General features: G+C 61.8%; 3 protein-coding genes across 3 annotated transcripts in view; 1 reads left to right on the top strand and 2 right to left on the bottom strand.

Moving 5' to 3' along the window:
- Positions 1-3,634, bottom strand: part of KIF1A (kinesin family member 1A) — a 36,086-nt gene extending 32,452 nt beyond the window's left edge. Inside the window, exon 1 of the mRNA XM_075507801.1 lies at positions 3,486-3,634. Within this exon, the coding sequence (XP_075363916.1) occupies positions 3,486-3,591 (106 nt within the window). The 5' untranslated portion in view covers positions 3,592-3,634. The remainder of the gene's footprint in view (positions 1-3,485) is intronic.
- A 7,674-nt stretch (positions 3,635-11,308) lies between these two features.
- On the top strand, positions 11,309-15,064 carry AGXT (alanine--glyoxylate aminotransferase). Its single transcript, XM_075509133.1, has 11 exons — positions 11,309-11,704; positions 11,827-12,019; positions 12,357-12,421; positions 12,504-12,604; positions 12,815-12,885; positions 13,211-13,295; positions 13,566-13,661; positions 13,927-13,996; positions 14,094-14,189; positions 14,402-14,530; positions 14,957-15,064. Exons 1-11 carry the CDS (start codon positions 11,309-11,311, stop codon positions 15,062-15,064), a joined length of 1,410 nt encoding a protein of 469 aa, XP_075365248.1.
- Positions 15,065-15,750: 686 nt separating this feature from the next.
- Positions 15,751-21,346, bottom strand: MAB21L4 (mab-21 like 4). The gene is given in 8 exon segments (XM_075509132.1): positions 15,751-15,843; positions 16,090-16,446; positions 17,647-17,800; positions 18,616-18,760; positions 18,763-18,825; positions 19,953-20,144; positions 20,147-20,523; positions 20,718-21,346. Coding segments are annotated over 8 exon segments (2,010 nt in total).
- Between the last annotated feature and the right edge of the window lie 1,101 nt (positions 21,347-22,447).

Below are 22,447 nucleotides of genomic sequence, written 5' to 3'. Positions count from 1 at the left end.
TTGGAGACTGCATCGCTTCTCTTCCTCACTCGCTGCTTTTTTTTCCCCCTGTAAAGCGTTTACGATCAGTTTTTTTCTGAAACAACAGATGCGTCAGAAGAAACCCAAACTGGCAGGGTAATCACGAGATCCAGCCATCAGCCATGTTAGGCGACATTGAAACGACCTTGCGGGCTGGCACAGTGCAGCTCCCGTGCCCGCAGTCCCCAGCTGCTCCCTGCCACCACCGGGGACAAGGAGGCCATACAGCACCAAGGCCAACAGAGCTCCCTCCATCCCTCCATCGCAGCAACAACCTGCCCTGCCCTGGGGCTGGCACTCGGCCAGGGCTCACGCCTGCTCAGGATTCAAGCTGGGACCTTCCCAAGCAGCCCCAGGCATGGCTCAGCCTGCTCTCCGTGGGGTCAGATGCCCCAGTGTGTGGTGTGGATGCTCTCTGCTCCAAATTCCTCCTCCATTGCGACGACAGATTCTCCCCCTGGAGACATCCACCGCTTCTGGCCTGAGACCCGTCCATCCCTGCCCGCAAAGGCAGCAAGGCGGGCAGGTGGAGACTGGGAAGCAGGGTCAGGATGCAGCCCTGATCGCGAAACTGCAGCTCAGTGCTGCTCAGATGCCCCCCTCTGTGAGTGGAATGCAGCTCCCTGCTGTGGGTGGAACGCAGGTCCCTGCTGAGATCCAGACCGAAATGGCACTAGGCCTTTCTGGGCAGTGCGGGCAGCCATGGGGGCTGCCCATCCCTGCTGGTGCCTGGTTGGTGTGTTGAGGGTGTGTGAGTGGCCATTGCAAAGAGAAGCTGGTGCGGAGGCCATGCAAAAAGTCAGGTGGAACATCTCTGATGGCTCCTGGGCTTCACCTTGCAGCTCCGCCATGCCACCCGAACCCCCAGCTCTCAGCTCAGGTCTGTCTCTGCCCTGCGGAGGTGACCCTTGCCAGAGTGAACAGGAGCATCACCCCTCAAAAAATTAGTCCATTGGGGGCAAAAGCAAGAGCAGGCAGGATGGAGCCACACAAGGCAGCTGTTCTGCATCCCAGTGCCAGCCCACACTGGGCACGAGGAGGAGGAGCTGCCAGGGACGGCGCTGAGCAGCTCTGGGCATCCCAGTTACAGCTACCCAGCTGGCCTGGCAGGCTGGAGACCAGGACACAGGAGAGAAGGGAGCACACTGAGAGCAGTGGGTCTCCCATCCCCAAGCTGAAACGCTTTCCCCATGCCCCTTTCATTCCCATTCATTTGCCCTTGCACGACTGGATGCTGCTGGTGGATTTTTTCCTCTCCTGTGACCAGACATCCCAGGGCTTTTGCAAAGCTGCTGCAAAAAGATTCGTGCTCTGGCCAAAGGGGATTAAAAAGGGCCAGGGGCGGCAGAAGACAGACATACAGGCAAAAGGGGGAGGAGGAAAACATCTGGAGATGACCCTCGTCTTCACCCTGAAGAACCAGCAGCATGGCAGAGTGTAGCAAGTGGGCAAGCACCGAGCAGGATAAAACCCAAGACCCACAGGAGAGAACATAATCGCCACATTTTAAAGCCCACGGAGGCATGGCTCCAGCTGGAGAATATTAATGGCCTTGTGGGATGAAAGCCAGGATCCCTTCCTCACCATCCTGGCGGGAGCTGCCAGGAGAGGGGCTGGGGGTGTTGGTGCCCGGGCCAGTCCCTGCAGTCGTGTGGAGGCAGGGACACCACGGGAACAAAGCAGCAGTGTTGGTGGGCAAGCAGGCGGCCACGGCAGAGAGCCAAGGGGGTGGCAGCTGCAAGTTTGGGGGGGAAAAGGATGGCAGAGAAGGGCTGACCCCTTCCTGCCCTGCCCCTGATGCCCCTCACGGGGCTTAATGAATCAGGCAGAAGAACAACCTCCCCCACCCCGGTACGTGCAGGGATCTCTGCAAATAATCCCAGGAAGGGGGAAACTTGCTCTTATCCCTCCAAACACATTTATTTTTGGCTTCTCTGCAAGGAGCTGGGGGGCTGAGATAGTCCCGCGCTGCGGGGGAGGCAGCCGGCACTACGGGCATCCTCCTGCCTTCCCCCAGCCAGCAGGAGAAGCAGGAACCAGAGCTCCCCCTGCCTTGGTGCCTGCCACCCAGCCAAGGGGATTAGCCGACAATTTGTCCGTTCATGGAGAAAAACCTCGCTGTCAGCAAAGGGCTGGCCAGGGCACTGCCCCTGCCCACAGCCCTGCCAGCCCCCCCCTGCTGCTGGCAGAGGGGCAAGGGGCCTGGGGCATGGCCTGGGGGGGTTGCAGATAGCAGAGCTGGTGGCAGCAGAATGGGCATGGGCAGATCACTCTGAGCAAACACAGCTGTGGCAGAGGTGGGGGATGCCCAATGCTTTTGACCCGGCCTGGGGTGTGGCAGGTCCCCCTCCACCCCTCAGGGCCAGAAGGGACATCTCCCCTGCCTGCACCCAGGTCCGGGCACACATGCAGCTCCTGCTGGGTCAGAAAGGCTTCCTTGCCGCGAGGGGAGCAGCTCTGCACCCCAGGCAGACAGAGCATCCCTGCGCAACCAGGCAGGGAGAGCACCCCTGGGACACCAGAGACCAGCAGACACTGCCCCACAGATCCCTGCATTCCTGCTCCCCAGGTCTAGGGTAAGCAGGGGACCCAGCAGGGTCACAGAGCCACCCTGCACCCTTGGGTGCCCTCCTCTCCCTCCTGCCAGGGTTGTCATGGCCACCCGGCAGCACACGCCAGGAGGGTGGCTGGCACTGGTGTTTCACCCACCATCACCAGTGACGCAGGAAGCCCCAGCCAGGCAGGCAGGGAGGGAGGGAGTTATTTTAGACACTGTCCCATCTGGAGGCTTCCAGAGCCAAAGATGAGAGATTCAGCCGCCTTTTGCACCCCGTACTTCCAGCAGCTGTTATTTAAAGAGGGGCAAATGCCAGACAGGCTCCTGATGGGACAGTTGGCCCCAAGCCCCCATGCTACATCCCCCCTCCCCAAGCACACTATTCCCTTAGCAAATCCCGCTCCCACCCCTCCATCCTGCTGGTGTTGCAGCTCCAAGCCCCACAGAAGCAGGTATGGCTCCCAGCACGCCGCAGTGCGCGGTAGCCAGCCAGGCAGTGCCATCAGGAGCCACTTGCTGGCTGGTGCATGGTTTCCATGCTTCGGCAGGCAACCGCAGGCTGGGCGCCCTCGGCCCCACATCCGCCACTGGCGTTTTCAGGCTTTTCTGATTCTTCCCCGCCTTCACCTGCCAGGGGATGCTGCCCCGTTCAGTACCACTGAAATCAAAAGGCTCAGTGCAACATAGATCCCCCCACTGCCATTTCAAGAGCAGGACTGCATTTCCCTGTGGGAAAGGTGACATCACCCCTTAATTCCCTCCTCCAGACGACACCAGGTGCTACAGGCATCCACAGCAAAGATCCCAGCAGTCCAGTGTCCACTGCTGCAGCTGGACCATCTGCACTTCTTCCCATGCAGCACCCAAAGGCTTCCCGAGTCCCTCTCCCCCCAGCATCGGCACTCACTGGTGGTGCTTCCCGACATCTGGATAATGCATTTAGATTCCCGGCTCATCTCCCGGGAGTTGAAGGGCCGGACACGCACCGCCACCTTCACGGATGCTCCTGCCATTGTGCCAGCCAGAGGTGGGTCCTGCTAGCAGGGAGCAGTGGCTGTCCTGCAAGGATGAAAGAAAAGGGGGTTAGGAAAGCTCGCATCCCAATCCCCATCTCGCAGCCATGATGGAAAAATGAACAGAAAGCCTGTGCAACAAAACCTCCCAGGAGCGTTAGTTTGCCTCTGCCTGAAAGGTGACATTTTGTTTCATCCCTCAATCTGCCTGCATTTTGCCTCTCCCACCTCCCCCTTGTATCTCAGGTCAGGACTCCCTGCTCAGTCCCAGGGGACATTCCTGCCCTTACCCCATGGCAGCACCCAGAGTGTCCATCACCCTGTGGCATCACTTGGTGGGCACCCACAGCAGGGGACAGGGCTACGTAGGCACTGTCAGCATCAGTGTGACCCCCGAGGAGCAGTTTTTCCATCCCAGGGTGCCAACAGCACTGAGCAGGTAGCCCATCTCTTGCAAGCAAGCCCACAACCCCCTGCCCATCACCCAAGCCTCCTGCCTCCACTCCAGCCCCAGCAGAGCAGGGAAGAAGGACCGGGTGGAGGGGAGGGGAGAAAAGAGATGGCATTCATTGTCGAGAAAGGAGGCGGTTGTTGAACACAGCCGCTGGTATTTGCCTCTCATTCAGCTCCCAGCAAAAGCAGAAGCACAGTGTCAGCAGGAGCAGCACTAGCCAGCAAGCTGGTGGCGATCGCACTGAGCTGAAGCTCCCAGCTCACAATCATTTTCCCACTCCTTTTGCTAATAAATTACTAATCATAAACCTCACAAGACGAAATGAACCGCTCTCTAACATCTCCCAGAACAGCTGCTCACCCCAGCATTGATGTCTGGGCTCTCTGCAGCCAGTCCCATCTTCCCTGAGCCCCAGTTAAGCCTCACTAGCGTTAACCAGAAAAGGATGCTGGGGTCCTTCCCTTGACCACTGGGTCCTTCAGGATCAGTCCCGTAAGAATCCATTCCTGCCTTCTAACATCCATCCCCTCTCCTGCCCACCCCTTGCTCCCTGGCTCCCCATGCTGAGCCTGCCAGCAGAAGAGGAGCTCAGCACCCTGCAGCACAGGCAGGCACCGGCTCCTCCAGCATCCCTGCCTGTGGGATTCCTGCCTGTGGGAATCCTGCAAGGGTGTTTGCAAATGCCCTGGGGCTTTTTGAGCCTGGTCTTTCCAGTGGGGTGCTTGTTCTGGGATGAAGGAGATCAGGAGCGAGCAATGGTACAGCTCCGGTTATGCGGACCATGACCCAAAGGAAGTGGAGCAGTAAGGACAGGTCCTCAACACAAGATGGGTTTTCCCATGATGGAAGTGAAAAACACAGCTGAATTTGTGGAAAAGGAGAAAAAAAAAAAGAAGAAAAAAATAAATCCACAGAATGGAAAGTGTCCCAAGAGAAGGGGATGGCTTTAAAACTAATAGGTTTGACAGCTCTGGTTTCATTTCCAAAGGAGATGGGAGGAAAACCAATGTATGCTATGCTCCGCCCAAAGGTAGGTATATTCATGGCGCAGTGGAAAAATTTGCAGCCACAAAGTGTTATAAGCTCGGCACTGTCTTTCAAAAACACTTCACCTGTTTTAAAAGCGAGCCTGCATCCCCGACAGCAGAAGGAAGAAAAATCTCCCATTAGAGTTCCCAAACCCTCCTCTCACCGCCCTGCTGGGGCAGCTCCAATGCTCTCACTGCGTTCAGCCAGCAATCGCACCCTTAAATCCCACCAGCTCCAAAGTTCAAGAATTTGGTCTCAGGCTTTCTTGAGTGCAGATTATTTTAAGCGGGCATTTAACACCACCATTGAGTCCTTGAACCGGCGAGCAGGCTGCCACACACCAACAGGCCTCTGCCTTCCCCACTCTACTGCTTTCTCAGATGGGGGAGAAAGGAAAAATTAAACAGAACTCCTTGCCAAAGGGGAACAAAAAAGTTGGTTCTCCCATGAAATGATGGGATATATTCCTGGGTGGAAGGGCTGCATCCTCATGAGGCCATCGGTTCAAGGGGCTCCACCGTGTGGCAGGGCTGGCACTCAGGGAAGATGGATCTGTTGCTGGGCTAAACTGCACGCAGCACCTGACAACTGCCCATGTCAAACACTTTCCTCTCCTCCTCCACAGCCGGGACAGCTTTCTTCCCCCTACTTTGCAGTCTCTCCAGCTCCCAGGGCTGCGAAGAGGTGGGTCACAGCCCTGGGCTCCTGCCTTGCAGCACAGCCCTCGGCAAGAGCCACCGGCACCAGAACAGTACACCCATCCGCAACCCTACCAGCCCCAGGACCGACCGCTGCCCGCCACAGGCAGCTTCAGACCCTGCCCTTGTTCCCTCCTGCCCCTGTGCCGTTCCCATGACAGCCCCCTCCAGCACTATCACTTTCTGCGAAGAAGCTCTGGTTTCTCTTTTGCCCCACTTTTCCGGGCACCTTGTCTTGCTGCATGCCCCCCATCGGTGGCTGCTTGCCCTCCTCTGCCAGGAGTGCTGCTCAGCCCCACACCAGGGCCCCCCTAAGCCCACCCTCACTGGCCATGAGAAGCCCCCTCCTCGCCAGCAGAACCTTTCCTCTCTCCCTGCCATCCCAATGCCTACATCCCGGCGTACTCCCAGCAAGCCATCTGGCTCGCCTGGCCCAGCAGCACGAGCTCCTCTCCCTGCTGGTATTCCCTGCTGCAGAGCCACAAGCTCGGCTCCATTTTCTGTCTCCATCCATTTCCTTCAGCTTCCTTGGTCGGCAACACACCGCTTCCCTCCTGCTCCTCTGCAGCTCTATAGTACCATCTCTGCCACAGTGGTGCAAGGACCCCAGGCAGCGCCGTGCCCCCTTGGGGAGTGCCGGCAGCCCCCTGCTCAGCTCCTTCCCGAGCCTCCTCTCCTTCCCCCAACTCTTATCTTCCCGGCTCAGCCATGGGGAGGAATTCAGCCTGCAGCCCACATAACATGGCAGCACCACCAGCCACGGGCCAGCACCAGCATCACTGGCTACAGGCGCTCAGCATTCCACAGAGAGAGGGGACACACTGCAAGCAGGCAGGCTGTGGACATGCAGGGCAGGGGCAGGCAGCCTCCCCCAGGGCAGGTGGGCGGCTCAAGCCCAGCCAGCTTGCTCTGCCTGGGGACAGTCGGCCGCTGCCTGCTTAATCTGCCATCGAAAGAAATTCAATAAGCTGCTATCAGCCTTTCGCTGGGAGCAGACCAGCACCACGGCCCCACTCCCTGCTCCCTCCCCACCTCCTCCTGGGGCCACGCCACGCACAAGGGAGATGGCAGAGGAGGACAGCAGAGTACCCAGGGCCATGGTGCCAGGGGACACATCTGGACCTGTCCCCCAACTCTGCAGGGCATCTCTTCCCCCCCATCCTGCACAGCCTGCTTGCACTCTGCCCATCCCTACCAGCACACCTGCCAGCTCTCAGTGATGAGCGAAAGGCCTAGAGAGCGATGATTAACTGGATCAGCTAAGATTAATTGGGCAGAGATTAGCTAACAAGAGCCCTCTTAAGTCAGAGGGCTACTGACTGGCAGCCCTCCTGCCACCACTGAGAGGTGACCAGTGGGACGGGGAGCATTGTCCCCAGGTGCCACCTGCAGTGAACTCTTCCCCTAAGGATGCTGTGCTGTCTGTCCCCTGGGTGCTGCAAGACACCGGGGTTCGAGTGATGATAATGCTGGTTGGCACAGCCAAGATGCCCCATTCCCTGCACCCAGCACAGGGCAGGGGCTGCCTCACCAGGGTTGCAGGCAGCTCTGGCAGATGATGAGCTGCCTGCTCCAAGGGAAATCCAAGGCGAGTTTCTCCTTTTGTCTGCACGCAGCCCCACATCACCTTGGTGGCGAGAGCAGATGCCCCAACTGGCTGCGCATCCTGAGCCACAATGCTCTCAGCTGCCAACAGGCTTTGTTTTAATGAGCCCTTCCCCTGCACCCCTTGTTGGGGCCCCCCAGCTCCATCTGGGACCGTGGGACCCTGGCCCTCCCTCTGGGGACAACGGGGACAGTGGGGGACCCCGGGTGCAGCTGGCCTGGATGACGCAGCACCATCGGCACCTGCAGCTGAGCCCGGCAGCTGCTCCCCGCTCACCTCCCGCCCTGCACAGGGCAAAGGGCCATGACAGTGCAGTTTTCCCCGGAGCAGCACCCACGGGTGGGGAAGCAGCTCAGAGGGCAGCCCAGGGCAGGTGCCCCCCCATCCCCAGCTGAAATCCAGCCCCCTGCTTCCCCAGTGCCATCATGGGCACCCTGCCCTGTGCCTCCTTGCCTCCCGCCCACCCCAATGGGGGGTTCAGCTTCAGGGCAGTGTTTTCAGCTCCCTGAGAATTTCAACGCAGATTAAATTTGCGGGTAGCAAATCTAAGGCCACGGATGAGGGGGTTTGCTCGCTGCCAGCCAGCTCCCCATCCTGGCTGCAAAGGTGAGTCGGTCACCTTGCACTCCATCGCCCATTCCCTCCATCATCTCTTCCACATGCTAAAACCCACAGTGGGGAAAAGCCACACAGAAAAGGCAGTGATCGCCGGTGGGTTACCAGCATGGCTGGGCACAGAGAGGGGTGGGCAGCCACAGGTCGGGGGGAACACCATGTCCTGACACCCCTGGGGTTTGGGGGCTGCAGCTCTGGCCACATGCAGGGAGGCAGGGGGGTGGTGGTGGCATCTGTATCAGTGCCAGCTGCCACCTCCCTGACAAAATGGAGGTCAGCAGCAACGTGTGGGAATGGTAGAGCCCACCACACCCCTGGCTGTACCCCGGGGGAGATCTGCTGACCATGCCACCAAGGCCACCTGCTGAGGGCTGCTCCAGGCACTGGGGTGTGGAAGGATGGCTGTGGGGTGGCAGGGGAGATGCTCGGCTGGTTCCTTGTCCTCCCCGAGCCCTGCACCTCAGGTGCAGGGACCTGAGCAGGCAGTAGACCCTCACACACAGGGGGTCTGCAGGGTCCAGGGAAGGGGATGCTGTCCCATAGGGGGGGAGGAGGAGGAGGAGGAAGAGGCAGAGGAGGAAGACAATGGGGCAGGTGCAGGGCTGCTCCCTGGGAGCCAGGGTGGCCAAGCGCAGGGCTCTGCACCAGCTCCCTCCTCCAGCCAGAAGCCATTGGTGCTGGTGTGCAGTGACATGGCGGCCCTCGCCCAGCTGCCCCCAAGCCCAAGGTCAGCAGCAGCAGCTCATCCTTGTGGGACAAGCAAGATGCTCGGCTTTGTAGTGCCTTCACCAGCCACCCCCCTGGGCGAGAGCCCCAGCCGGGGCGCCCACTGCGCCCTCCAGCACCATCGTTGACTCTGGAGTGCAATGATGACGGGGCAAGATGGCTCAGCTTCATGTCCAGAGCCACCTGCTCCAGAGGGGAGAGCGGAAGTGGCTCTGGGGTAATTTTTACCATGTGCTTGCTCCCACGGGCTGCGGGGACAGCATCCTCCCCCTCCCCACCCCTGGCTGGTGCCGGGGCTGCAGAGGCGTCGTCCTGTCCCTGGGAAGGCCGCCCCCGCCGGGATCCTTCTCGAAGCCGGGGCGGCACCCGCCGGCGGCCGCGCTGGGGACCCGCGGGCAGCCCCCGCCCGGCCTTCCTCCCCCGCGCTTCGGGGGACCCCGCAAAATGGCTGCCGGCCGCAGACCCCCGCCCCGCCGGGCCCCCGGGAGGGCGCGTCCCGTTCGCCCCGCCACGCCTCGCCCGCGCCGGGGCCGAGAAGGGCGGCACCGCCATCCCGGGACCGCGCCCGCGCTGCCGCAGCTCCGCCCGGGCGCGGCGGGGCTGCTCCGTCCCGCATGGTGCCGTCCGCTCCTACCTGTGCCCGTGCCCGTGCCCGTGCCCGTGCCCGTGCCCGTGCCCGGTTCGGCAGGGCGCAGCGCTCAGCCGCGGGCGGGGGGCGCCGGCATGAGGCCGAGCCGCGCGATGCGATGCGGTGCGGTGCGGTGCGGTGCGGTGTGGTGCCGGTGCCGGTAGCCCCGCCCCTGCGGTCCCCGCCCGCCCCGCCCCGCGCGCTGGTTGGCCGCTGCCGCCTGGGAGAAAGGGGGAACGGGGAGGGCGCGAGTCGGGGATGGAGCGGTGACGTCAGCGCATCTCCCCCACCCCCGCTCAGCGCTGCGGAACCGCCGCAAGGGCGCGGGGAGGGGCGGGGCCCCCTGCGTCACCCGGCAACCATCGCCCGGCAACCATCGCCCGGCAACCTTCGCCCGGCAACCGCCCCCCCCCATCCCCGGCTCCCCCCCCCATCCCCGGCTCCCCCCCATCCCCGGCTCCCCCCCCCATCCCCGGCTCCCCCGGGTGGGGTACTCCGGCCCGGCCGGCACGCTGCCCCCTCCAGGGCTTCCCACCGGCCCCAGGACCCCTCTCCGGCCCCGGCCCCGGCCCTGGCCCCCAGCCCCCGGTGGCCCCGGCTGTCAGCATCCACGTCCGGTGCAGAGCTTCTTCATCCCTCCGGCCTGATGAGCCCGCCGCCTCGCAGCCCCCGGGGTGGCACGGCCGGCTCCCTGTCCATCTGCGCTGGGGAATTTAGACCCAGCATGGAAAGAAGATTACACCTTCGCCGCCAGCTGTTTCCAGCAGCACATCCTCCCTCGCCCCTCCACACCAACCACGAGGCCACATGTCCCCTCCCTGCCCCAGCCTTTCCCCAAGTCTTCCCGGAGGACAGGCAGCAGAGAGGTCTTCATCCACCTGTCTGCCACAGCGGTGGTGGGTCTCCACAGGGTCTCTCCTGCTGGTGTTTTAGGGACTGAGCGTTTTGGTGATGCTGCAAGCATCCAGCAGCAATCCCAGTGGCAGGGAGTCCCCTCAGCTGGAGGAGCACATGTCTAGGGCATAGGATGAGGGCCTGGCTCAGGACCTCTCAGGACATCAGGACTTCTGGTCCTCACTTTGGTAGATGATGACAGGGCAGCAGTCCCCAGGCTAACTGTGGTTTCCATCATCCATGCAGTGTCAGCCACACCAGCTCCCAGCTCCTCTCAGAGACGAACATCCAGCTGCCCGGGAAGAAGTGCTCTCACCTAGCATCGTGCCAGCCCCACACACCTCCCCCAAATTCCTTCAGCACCAGCCGCCGGTGCCAGCTTTGCCAGGAGGGGACTTTCCACCCCATAACTGTCATCCCCAGCCCAAAGCTTTGCTCACTGAGTGGTTCCTCTGGCCAGGGACCCACTCCTGGACCTGCCAGGAGCCGGCAGTCGGCAGCTGGTTTACGTTTCAGAGTATGGATGACAGAGAACATGCCGGAGGATGGTCATGATAAAATGGACCATGGGCACACGTGGCAGGTGACAGGCACAGCACACTGAACAGGCACACGTGGCCCGTGGAATCATCAGGACATGCTGTGATGCCCACGAGCCAGGCTGAGCCCACTGAGCACAGCTTGCTGCAGCAGGGACTGCAGCCGTGTCCCACTCCATGGCTCTGCCCTTGTGCAAACCATCCCGATGGCCACTCCTCCAGGCAGCTGTCACTCGGCCGGGCATTCTTCTGCAAGGCAGGTCCTTGGTCGGGGAGACCTGGCCAACAAAGCTTTGTGCTGCTGGAGGAGTTGTGACCATGGTGCCTGTTCCGGGCCAGTCCCAGTCCAACCATCCCATGGCACAGGACCTGTGTGCCCAGGAGCAGGGTTCCCACCTGCTGGGAACCATCAACCACAGTGTCCTGGGGGCTCTGGGGACAGGTTTTGCGTGGGTGCTTGCCCATCCTAGAGGCTGGCGTGCCTGGGGAGCAATCTCCGGGCACTAGCAAGGGAGGACCCCCCCTAAAATGAGGTGGCTGAGACAGCAGGAATGGTGCTGGTGGCACATTAACTGGACAAGGAGGAGGCCAGGGGCAGAGTCCGGGCCAGCAGGAGGAGCATCAAGCCCTGGGGTCAGGGTCCACAGGGACGCTGGACACTGCTGGTTTGGGATGCACTACGCTGTGGTGTTGGGTGCTGCACAGGCAGCCTCCGCTGCTCCACTCCGGGCTCGGCTCCTGGGGATGGCAAGGCGTGCCATGACCACCAGCTTGCTCCGTGTCCCCCCACCGCAGGGGCTGCTCCGGCCCCTGGCCGTGCCAGAGAGGCTGCTGCTCGGACCGGGGCCCAGCAATGTGCCCCCCCGCATCCTGGCTGCAGGCGGCCAGCAGCTCCTGGGCCACATGCACCCCGAGGTGCTGCAGGTGAGCTGACCCAGCCCAGCCTTCCTTCCCTTCCCTCCCTTGCCCCCCACGAGGGGGTGTGGGACAGCTCTGCTGGGGCAAGGGGGGCAACAGCAGTGCCAGTCGGTCCCCTGCCACCGCAGGTGATGGATGAGATCAAGGCGGGCATCCAATACGCCTTCCAGACGCAGAACCAGCTGACCCTGGCCATCAGCGGCACTGGCCACTGTGCCATGGAGGCTGCCCTCCTCAACCTCCTGGAGCATGGTGACACCGCACTGGTGGCCATCAGCGGCATCTGGGGACAACGCGCCGCCGACATCGCCAGGAGGTTGGGTACGCTGGGGACAGCCAAACGGCACCGGCAGGGCTCAGGGAACTGGGCTTGTGGACAGGATGCCAGAACGTGATCCGTGGCTTGCTGTCCCCATCCCAGCAGCAGTGGCCAGTGACATGGCTTCTGCAGCCAGAGAGCACTCCAGCTTTTTCTAGGGTGATGTCCCTTCACTTACAGTGGTTTATGGCTTTTCCACTGGGCAAATCCATGGGAGGCCGGACCCTGGCGGGCAGCCACACTCCTGGTTCATGCATGACCGATTCCCTCACGGAGCAGTGGCTGCCCAGTGGGAGGCATGCCCAAACCTCACTCTCCCTCTGCCCAAATCCCTCCCAGGATCCAATGTCCATGAGCTGCTGAAGCCCCCGGGCGAGTACTTTGCTCCATGGGACATCGAGGAGGTGAGTGCCAGCTGCGGTGTGGGGCAGCAGGCGGGCCGGCTTGGCCCCAGCGGCAGTCACCTTCCCCTCTTGTTTCATGCAGGGCCTGGTGCAGCACAAGCCCTCAGTGCTCTTCATTACCCACGGCGAGTCCTCCACAGGGGTGCTGCAGCCACTGGAGGGGCTGGGCGAGTTGTGCCACCGGTCAGTGCATGGCGGGCACCTGCGGGGGCAAGCAGCACCCCAAGGTCACCATCAGGGATTTCCCGGGCTCTCCTCTGGCTCTGTTGTGCTGGAAGTTGGTGGTGCCAGTGAGACATGCAGCCTCGGGGGGACTGGGATGCCAGGGCTGCAGGCAGAGGGGTGGCAAGAGGAGGTGGCAGGGACACCAGGCTGAGCTCTGTCCTCCCACAGGCATGGCTGCCTGTTGCTCGTGGATGCGGTGGCATCACTCGGGGGAGCCCCCATCTTCATGGACCAGCAGGGTAAGAACCACAGTGCCATCACAGGCACCCAGGGGACAAGGGGGCTCATGCCTGGGCCAGGGAGGGAGGGCAGTGGGATCAGCCCCACCGCTTGCATTTCGGGCTAGCAGCACTAGAAGCTGGTCCAGCTGCAGCCAGAGAGCCTGTTCCCCTTGGGGGACCATCAGTGCCAGGGTGTCCCCCAAAGCAGGCCAAACACAAGCAGCACCTGCAGCGTGTGCCACCCTGTGCTTCCCACCTACCACTTGAAGCTGCGTTGGGGTGGCTCAGCATGTCCCTGCTGGGAGCCCCCAGTCTCTAAGGAGCTGCTTCCCCTCTTGGGCAGAGATCGACGTCCTATACTCGGGGTCTCAGAAAGTCCTCAATGCCCCCCCTGGCAGCGCCCCCATCTCATTCAGCGAGCGAGCCAGGTAAGGGCAGCCCTGTCCCACCATGGGGAAAAGCGATGGGGCTGGGGGGAGGCTGTCCCCCCCCCCCGGCTTTGCCAGCCATCCTCTCCAGCCCTGCTCTGGAAAGCGCACCCAGCAGCAGCTCCGCAGGGTCAGAGCCCAGCCTGTCCCTGGAGGGCGATGGAGCCAACCTCTGCACTCACTTTGGGGGGGCCCTCCCGCAGGACTGACCCCACCACAGAGCTGGGGGAGGTCAAGGTCCAGCTCCTCCCTAGAACTCTGCTTCACCAGGGAGAAGATGCTGAGGAGGAAGACAAAGCCCCCGTCTTTCTACCTGGACATGGGCTGGCTGGCAAACTACTGGGGCTGCGACGGAGAGCCACGAAGGTGAGGGCAGGCTGTACTGGGACAGATGGCTGCAGCTGTCCCACCTGCAGCCTTCGCTCCAGCTTGAGGGCTGCCTGCCCTGCAGGACTCAGGCCCTGTCTCCCCATCACCCTGTCCACTGGTCGCAAAGCAGCACTGGGGTATTTGCATCCCCTCTGCGCTGGGTGCAGAGGAAGGAGGATGCCACGCCCTGGTTCCCCGCCACCTCGAGCTGGCATACTGCTCTGCTGCAGGCTGGGCCAAATCTGTCCCTTGGGTTTTGCAGGTACCATCACACGGCACCAATCAACAGCTTCTTCAGCCTGCGGGAAGGCTTGGCCATGCTGGTGGAGCTGGTGAGTGGTGCTGGGCAGGCAAGGAGGCACTGGCAGTACTGGTGGGGTTTGAGGGAGCGGTGGGTGCCAGGATCTTCTCCCTCCTCTCTGCCCACAGGGTCTGGAGAGCTCGTGGGAACGCCACCAGGCCAACTGCGCCCAGCTTTGCCAGGGGCTGCATGACCTGGGACTTGAGCTCTTCGTGAAGGAGGAGGTGGGTGAGGGACAAGCCCACCACCAGGGGCAGGGGCAGTGTGAGGACATGGCCCTGCACAGCTGGAGACGTGCCTGGGCAGCTTTTGATGCTGGAGAAAAAACTCCCCCCGCCCCCCCAGCAATGCTCTCTCCTGGCAGGCTGCCGGGCTCACCAGGGGACAGGACCACGGCCAGGAGCTGCAGATTTAACCCAGTTTCTCTCTTCCCCAGAAGGCGAGACTTCCTACCATTACCACTGTAAGGGTGCCTGAGGGCTACGACTGGAAGGAGATCACAGCCTTTCTCATGGACAACCATGCCATCGAGATCGCCGGGGGCCTGGGCCCCTCGGTAGGCAAGGTGGGCAGTGCCCTCCCCTCCCTCTGCCCATAGCTAGGCACTGAACCCAGCTGCGGCTGCATCCATCAGTAGTGCACCCCACGATTAACTGGCGCTGTCTGGCTGCAAACAGCAAACACACAGCTGGATGCATCCCATCGCCTGCAGGAACACGTAGCGGCTCCTAACCACACACAATTGCTGTGCATAATTGAATAACCATGCATGTAATTAGCAGGGTGACACGCCTTTAGAGGAAACGTGTTATACAGGGAGTTGTGCACATGCACTCACACCCGGCCACGCGCATGGCCATTCCTTGCATGTCCCCTGCTCTGCGCGGGAGCCTGCGCTCTGCCAGCAGCTGCTCTGGTCACAGGGAGATGGCGCCAGGGCATGGCTGCAAAGGTGAACGCTGCAGGGAGACGCTCGCCCTTCTCGTCCTAGGTCCTGCGAATTGGCCTCATGGGCTGTAACTCGACCAGCGGCAATGTGGACTGTGTGCTGCGTGCCCTGCGAGATGCCCTCGGGTGCTGCCACCGCAGCAGGCTGTGAGCACCCCTGCAAAGGGGGGATCTGGACTAGGCGGCGCAGCACTCCCCCCATGCCCCGCTGCAAGCAGCTGGCAGGCAGAGGCGCTCCACTGTCTCCCCAGGGAGCTGGCAGAAAACGTTCCAACACCCAGCAACCCAAGCCAGAGCAGGAGGGAGAAGCTGGAAGAGCAGGGGACGTGGAGGTGAGGGCTGCAGCTCAGCAGATGGGGGACATGGCTCAAAACCCCTTCTCCCAGTTTCCTGCGCAGGGTCGCTCCTCACCCTGATGGGATGGCCTGGCCCCCCAGCTACTCCCCTTCCCCTGGCCCCAGGGCATGGCAGCCTCACTGCAAGCTGACACTAGGGCTGGATGCAGGATCCAAGCATAGGTCCCCTCCCCTCCCACCACCGTCACTCTCTGCCATCCCTGCACCAGAGCCCAGCAGCACAGGATGCTATCCATCCCCCCCAGATTAGGTACCCTGGGATGAAACACCCTGTCCGGCACCCAGCTCTACCAGGGGAGCCCACGGCACCGGCCGTGCATCCCTGCATCCCCACCCAGCTGCAGCAGACATGCGCTTGCTCCCTGGTACCATCTTTCCTCAATAAAGGCAATATGGCAGCATGCTGCTCCCTGGCCCCGTAGCTCACCTTGCACCCCCCTGAGTTTCGGGACACCTAGATGGGGCGGCAGCAGGGTCCTGCTCAGCTCTGCTGGGGGATTTCTCACCGGATCTTGGAGAGGAGCTGGGACGTTGCTGAGTGGCGTGTGCCATCCTGGATCTGGTACACCTGGAACTAAGCGGAAGCAGGTGGGGAGTGAGGGAAGAGCGCTCCCCGCTCTGCTTGAGGCCCAGGCCCCAGCATCACCAGCCTCCCACAGCCTCCACGGTGGGGTTGGGCAGTGCATGCCAGCAGCTGCCAGGGGCCGGAGAGCTCTAGGGGGCAAATTCCAGTACATCCTAAGCTGCCCAGCCCAGATGGTTTCTGGTGCTGCCGCACCCTGCCTCGCGAGACCAGCCCAGGGTCTCCAGTCCCCATTACCTGGCTGAGCAGGATGTCAAAGTAGGCTGTATCCCAGTAGGACCCGTCCTCGGAGGGGAGCTGCAGGAGTGCTCAGGTGCCAGGATCTGCCTGCCAACTGTCAGTGCATGCAGGGAGGCCAAAATGGAAGCAGAGGAAGCATCAGGGATCCTGGGTGAAGCTGTCCACCTTATGGTAGAGGGAGGCAAGGTCTGGGGGCTCTCCTTGGAAGAGGTTCTCCTCCGGGTGCAGGAAGTGGGGCAGGTGCCTGGTGGCCAGGCAGCGGAGGAAGATCACCAAGAGTCTGTAGACAGAGCCCTCCAGGTCCTGCCAGTCCTCTGGGGAGGGAAAGAGCTCCGTGCTCCACAGCAGCACCATCTGCAGGGAAGGAGAGAAGGGTGTGGGATCAGACACTCCCCACAAAGGCCATGCCTTCACACCCTGCAGGTCCACGCGCAACCACCTGTAGGGCTGAGCCCTCAACACAGACATCATGTCCTCAGCAGCCTAGGGCTGTGCAGGCTCTTGGAGCTGCTGCTTCGGCTGCTGCAGGTGCAGCCGATGCCCCACCACCCTTTAGTTTTGAACCTTTGCTTCACTCCCCTAAGAGCCCCTGTCTCAGCTCTGGGGCAGGTCCCAGCTCTGCAGCAGCTCTGCAACAACACACTCAAGCTTTCTGCAAGCACCAAGCAATAGTAAAAAACCCTGCTTGTGGTTTCCATCAGCCATTGGCAAGGCAGGTGAACCCCTAGCAGCTGCCATGTCAGCTTCCTCGGCACTACGCTGGCAAATGGCCCAGCACTGATGCCTTTTGGTGACATGGCGTAATGGGCAATGCACACAGAGCTGGAGCAGAAGATGCTTTTTTGAAGGACAGAGGCATACTGTGCCCTTTAAAAAAAAAAAAAATCAAAGAACGCAACATAAAGCAAAACCCACAGGATTTGGGTTACTTGGAGCTGGAGCTGTCCTCTCAGCAGAAGACAACTTTGTCTCCTTCTCCACCCTGGCCTGGAGAGCCACCACAAGGCAGGGCACACCCGGATTCTGTCACCAGGTGCTGTCCCCAGCATTGCCCCTTTCCTGACCTGCATCACTAGCTGGCATGGGTCCAGAGTGCTGAAAACAACTTGGGTGGGGAGAGAGGGTTTTGTCAGAGGAAACACCACCCTCAGAATGCCAGGGCACAGGACAACCTGTGGCATGGCAGACAGAGCAATGCAATTCCCAGCATGGCCCCTGCAGACACAGGCAGCCTGTGCCAGGGGATGCCTGGCACATCAGCACAGAGCCCCAGCTCTTAATGCTCAGGGTGTTTCAGCCTGGATGTTGCTGGTTCAATCCAGCAAGTGCTTGTTGTTTGCAAGGAAGAAGGTTCACACCCCTCTAACCTTGGCCATTTGTGTGCATCCTTTCCGGACACAGCCATGGGCTAGTACATCCCAAAGCACTGCAGGCACTTGGGTTTGTTGCTTGGGATCTTCTTCCAGCAGTGACTCCACCACAGCACAGTGCAGGGGGGCAGCCTTGGCTCTGCCTCCCTGGAGAGCCACGGTCCCGCCAGTAGAACCTACCTACCTCCAGGTGGTTGAAGGTGAGACCGCCTTTCCCACCCTCCTCTCTCCAGTCCTGGCTGCGGAACTGGTCAAGCAAGTGAAGGCTGTCCAGACGGGGTCCCTTCAGTGCGTCCACTGCTTGGACCAGCTTCAGGATGGGGAGGTGAGTGGAGGATCTGGCAAGAGAAAGTGTAGTCCGTCGAGAGGGAGGATGGAGACCTGCATCCTCCCAGCTGAGGAGAGGATACCTGCAGTGACCTGGCATGTGTGGGGATCCCCCCCAGCCACCCACATGGCCCCAGGCATGCAGCATCCTGAATCCACCTCCTGCACCCGCCTCTGGTGAAGAGGGACCAGGGAGATTTGCAGCATGATGGGGATGCTGCTGAGCAGCTCCTGCCTTCCCAGGAGGGACAAGAGGGGAGGTGAAGTGGGGTTGTGCTCCCCTATGTGCAGCAGGGAGGGCTGCAGGCTGCCCCGGCGGGGGAGGCTGGATTGGACCCCAAGGAGGGACCATTAATAAGCCTGGGCTGGTCCAGCTGGATGCTCAGCCCCTCCTTGGGGCTGGGTAGCAGTGCTGGCAGGCAAGATGTGTGTCACCCTGCCCCTCCTCCCATGCGCAGCCCGCCCTGGGAGGCAGCTTGTCACCCTGCTGCTGCCAGATGCCCAGGCTCACTCCCAAAGCCCAAGCAGGGGTCTGAGAGCTGCCATCCTCCGTGTGGCCATGGTTCAGCTCTTGCAAACAATTTGGAGGGGGTTCCTTCGGTTGCATCCCCCTCCTCTTTCCTTGAGCTGCCTGAAATTTGACTGAGGTTTTTCCCCCAACACAGGGCAGCAGGTTTGGGCATCACAAGGGGAGTGACTTCACCCCCTTGTTGACATGTCCCTCCACTTTCCCATCCCCTTTTTGCCTACACCCAGCACCGCTTCTGGCCAGGTGGGATTCCCCAGGGCAGGGTCACCCCAATATGCATGCTGCCAAGCTGCTCACCTCCAGCAATAGGGAGCGGCAGGGATGAAGTGGGCCTCTTCTGTGGCCTTCCGGAGGCTGCCTTCAGGGAAGCCCCTGTCGCTCTGCCGACCCTTGAGCTGGAGTGGTTCCTGCTGCCTCCTCACCACGGGGACAATGTCAAAGTGCCACTGCGGATCAGCAGGGAGAGCTCCATAGTGTCTTCCTGCAGATTTTCAGCACTGAGGTCACCTAGATGTGGAGGGTTTGGCTGCAGTTAGGAGGCTACAACAGCTGGTCCCACAGGCTGTGCCAGGTGGTGCTGTGGTATGTGCCAGGTATGTGCCACAACCCTCGTGGGCATGTCCCACCCCACTCAACTCATCCCTTTCCAGTGCTGCAGTTTGGCTGCTGTTCCCCGGCAAAAGCTGTTCTCCAAACCCCACTGGGGTGGTTTTCGGGAAGGAGCATTGCTCCAGCGGGGCTCAGGGCCAGTCCAGTGGGTGTGGACACAGCAGGAAGCCCCAAGCAGCTGAACAGGGCCATGCTGCTGGGTAGCTGAACAATGCCAAGAAAAACAACGTGGTCTAAGAAAAATGGACCAGGAAAGGTCTCAGGTTGTGGGGGTAGAGGAAGACGAAGGGCTCTGGCTTGGCTGAGGAGGAAGGAGGGAATGGTGGGCTTGCTGGGCCTGGGTTAAGAGGCTTTCAGACCTGCTGGTCCTCTCACATTGCCTTTCCATCAGGGCTGAGATTTACTTCAAGAAGCACCTTTGGAGATGGAACTGCATGAAGAAGCTGATGGGACCCCTACAGGCATTCCTAGGGTCCCTTCCCCACTGTGTCCTTCCCAAGGATGCTGCTCCCAGCTGGGGCCTGTGTGTGCACAGGGTCAGACCCATGCCCCAAGGTCCCAGTCCAGTCCTGACATGCTTCCAGCTCACCCTCCAAACAGCCTCCTCGAGGGAGCAGGGGGCACTTGGAGGCCAGGAGAGATGGGGGGAACGCAGTTAGAATGAGCCAAGCATGCCAAGACCCTGAGCAAACCCTCCCCGGGGACTAATGGCAGGGGTGGGTGAACCCTATGTGGAGCTGCCACCCACCAAGGAGGGTGCCATCAGCCCAGGGTGAAGATGCCCAAGGATGACTCTGCTGCTGTGGGATGGCAGAGAGTAGTTTGCATCTCCCCTTCCTTAGCTGAGGGCAAAGCCTGTCCCAGCACACAGCAGGGTGCTCAGTCATTCATGCAGGCTTTTGGTGAGCCATGTGCCTAGGGACTTATGCCCCAGCCTGTTTGCACAGGGACCACCACTGAGCTGGACTCCCCAGCTGTGCTGGAGGCAGCTCCCGGGCGGGGAAGCACCCCACTGGCATAAGCACCTGGCTGAAGCAGGAAGCGGTGTTGCCAGCACACAATGGCCAAAACAAGGAGCTCTTTCAGCCGCTAGAGGACTTCGCCAGGAACCAGGCATCCCAAACCACCTCCCTGCTCCATCACACCCACAGCGCTGGTCCAGTCCTCCAAGTTGGTCCCTGGAGAGGGCACTTCCAGACAGCAGGTGCCCAGCTCCAGACAGTGCCTGACTGGGTGTCCCCCAGCCAGCACGCCAGCACCCCCAGGGCATCGCCATCGATCCACAGGGGGACCTCCATGGTAACAGCATCCTCGGAGGCACAGAGAGCAAACTCAGAGGCTACCAGGTTCCTGGCATAGTCTGCGAGGAAGCGGGGCTCCCTGGCGTGGACACCTTCTAGTAGGGTCAGCAGGATGTCCTTGGCCTGCTGGAAATGCCCCAGCCGCTGCCTCTCGTGGGACACAATTACCCCGAGATAGCTGTGCCAGTGGGAAGTGCTGGCTGCCATGGCAGCTCCACCACCACCATGAGCCTGCCCTGAGCAGGAGTAGAAATACATGGGCAGGGATGGCAGGGCTGGGAGCCATTGGCCAGGGCTGGTAGGGAGGGAGGGCAGGCAGAGGGATGCCACAGTCAGGTGTTGATAAGCACCACTGCTGGGCAAGTGCCAGGGAGAGAGGCCGGGAGCACCATGTCCCTCCAGGGCAGACGATCGAGTCACACCATGGCCCCCCCAGCAGTCCAGCAGGATAACCAGGAATGCTCAGCTGGCGGGTCGCACCAGAACTACGCTGCGGTCTCCCACGCCTCCCCCAGCACTGGGGCTGCATGCCAGTGCCAGCTGAAGGCGAACCACCGCCCTCCCACCCTGGCCCAGCTCGGCTCGGCAGGCCAGCTGCCTGGGGTTGCTGGGGCATGTCTACTCTGAACTTGTGTTGTGCCCACGGGAGCTGGGAGCAGGCTCATGCCGGAGCCAGGCCATGCTGTGGTGGCTGTGGGAGGGCTGTGGGACCCCACGCCCACCATGCAGGCGCTCAGTGCAGCCCTCCAGGCCCAGCCCCGTGCCCAGCCCACGGCTCCATCAGGCTCAGGCTCAAGCTTGCCAGATACGGGCAGCCCCTCGGCCAGGCAGAGCCCCCTGGGCCCAGTCCTGCATCCAGCCCACAGCTGGTCCAGGCCCAGGCCCAGGCCGGTGCACTGTGGGCAGCTCCCGGCACCCCTCGGCCGGGCAGACCCTGTGAACCCGGCTGCCGCCGAGGCCAAGGCCGGCGACCTCCCCTGTCCGCCGCGGTGTAGGGGAGGCGGTGGGCCTGGCCCGGCCTCATGCATGGGCCCGACCCTGCCCCGCAGGTAGGCCGCACCATCACCCTGGCAACACCACTCCCGCCACGCCCGCAGCGTGGCGGCTGCGGTCGCCATGGCGACGGCGCGCCCCGGCGGCGCGGTTGCCTGGCGACGGCGCTGGGCCGCGGGGAGCAGCGCCACGGGTGAACACGCAAACCGGCGCTTTCAGCCCCAAACCCGCTGGGCAGCGGGGTCGCAGCGGACCGTGACGCCAGAGGTGGCAGTCCTCAGCCTGGCTGCCGCCAGGAGGAGCAGATGCTGCTGAGGCAAGAGCTGTGTTTTGGGTCCGTGCTAGGATTGGAGCGGCGTCTCGGTCACCTTCCACCTCCCGAGAGCTGCCTGGGACAGGCTTAGCTTAGCCCTTGGGCTGCCCTGACTTAGGACAGCTCCGGCCACAACAGGGCAGAGACTGGCTGTTTTTTCCGCACAGCCTTTCTGGCTGTAGCCTCGTACCTGCCCTCAGTCCTTCATCATCCCTTTCCCTTTTCCCTTTCCCTTTCCCTTTCCCTTTCCCTTTCCCTTTCCCTTTCCCCTTTCTCCTTTCCCCTTCGTCCTTCCCCTTTCCCTTGCCCTTCCCCTTTCTCCTTCCTCCTTCCTCTTCCCCCTTCCCCTTCCTCCTTTCCCATTCCCCTTTCCCCTTCTTCCTTTCCTTGTCCCTTTCCCTTTCCCCTTCCCCCTTCCCTCTTCCTCTTCCTCTTCCTCATTCCCCTTCCCCTTCTCCTTCCTCCTCCTCTGCCCTGCAGGCAAGGGTCTAGGAGCTGGCCCTGGAGGAGCAGCTACCCTGATGCTGCCAGGCACAGGCAGAGCAGGCAGTGCAGGCAGAAGCCCTGCTGCAGGCACAGTGGGAGAAGGAAGAGCTGGATGGGGAGTGATGCCGGCTGGTGGCACAGCTGGCAACACAGCTGGCCAGTCGGGAGAGGTGGGAGCAGCCGAAGGCGCTGCCGGATGCTGCATGACACCCTGGGCCGGGGGACAGCTTGGTGGGGGGGTGCTAGGGTGCAGAGTGGGGTCCCCCTCGAAGCAGGGGAATGGCCACCAAGGCCAAGCAGGCAGCTCAGTGTGGCATGTCTGGCCCCTGCCTGCACTTGGCCTGCCAGAGGGAGGTTGCCCAGCACTGCAACCTGTGCATGGGGGCCCTGGGGCCTGAGACCACCCCATGCCCACTGGCATCACTCC

This window comes from Mycteria americana, chromosome 7 (genome assembly GCF_035582795.1).
Source record: "Mycteria americana isolate JAX WOST 10 ecotype Jacksonville Zoo and Gardens chromosome 7, USCA_MyAme_1.0, whole genome shotgun sequence".
NCBI lineage: Eukaryota > Metazoa > Chordata > Aves > Ciconiiformes > Ciconiidae > Mycteria > Mycteria americana.
The sequence above is the reverse complement of the archived record's forward strand: the minus strand, read 5'-3'. Positions and strand labels throughout refer to the sequence as shown.

Bases quoted from the DNA above. Each gene is read 5' to 3' on its own strand.
- AGXT (XM_075509133.1), top strand. From the start codon at position 11,309: ATGAGGTGGCTGAGACAGCAGGAATGGTGCTGGTGGCACATTAACTGG. The intron at 13,997-14,093 runs GTGAGTGGTGCT...CTCTGCCCACAG, and splicing joins TGGCCATGCTGGTGGAGCTG to GGTCTGGAGAGCTCGTGGGA. The intron at 14,190-14,401 runs GTGGGTGAGGGA...TCTCTTCCCCAG, and splicing joins AGCTCTTCGTGAAGGAGGAG to AAGGCGAGACTTCCTACCAT.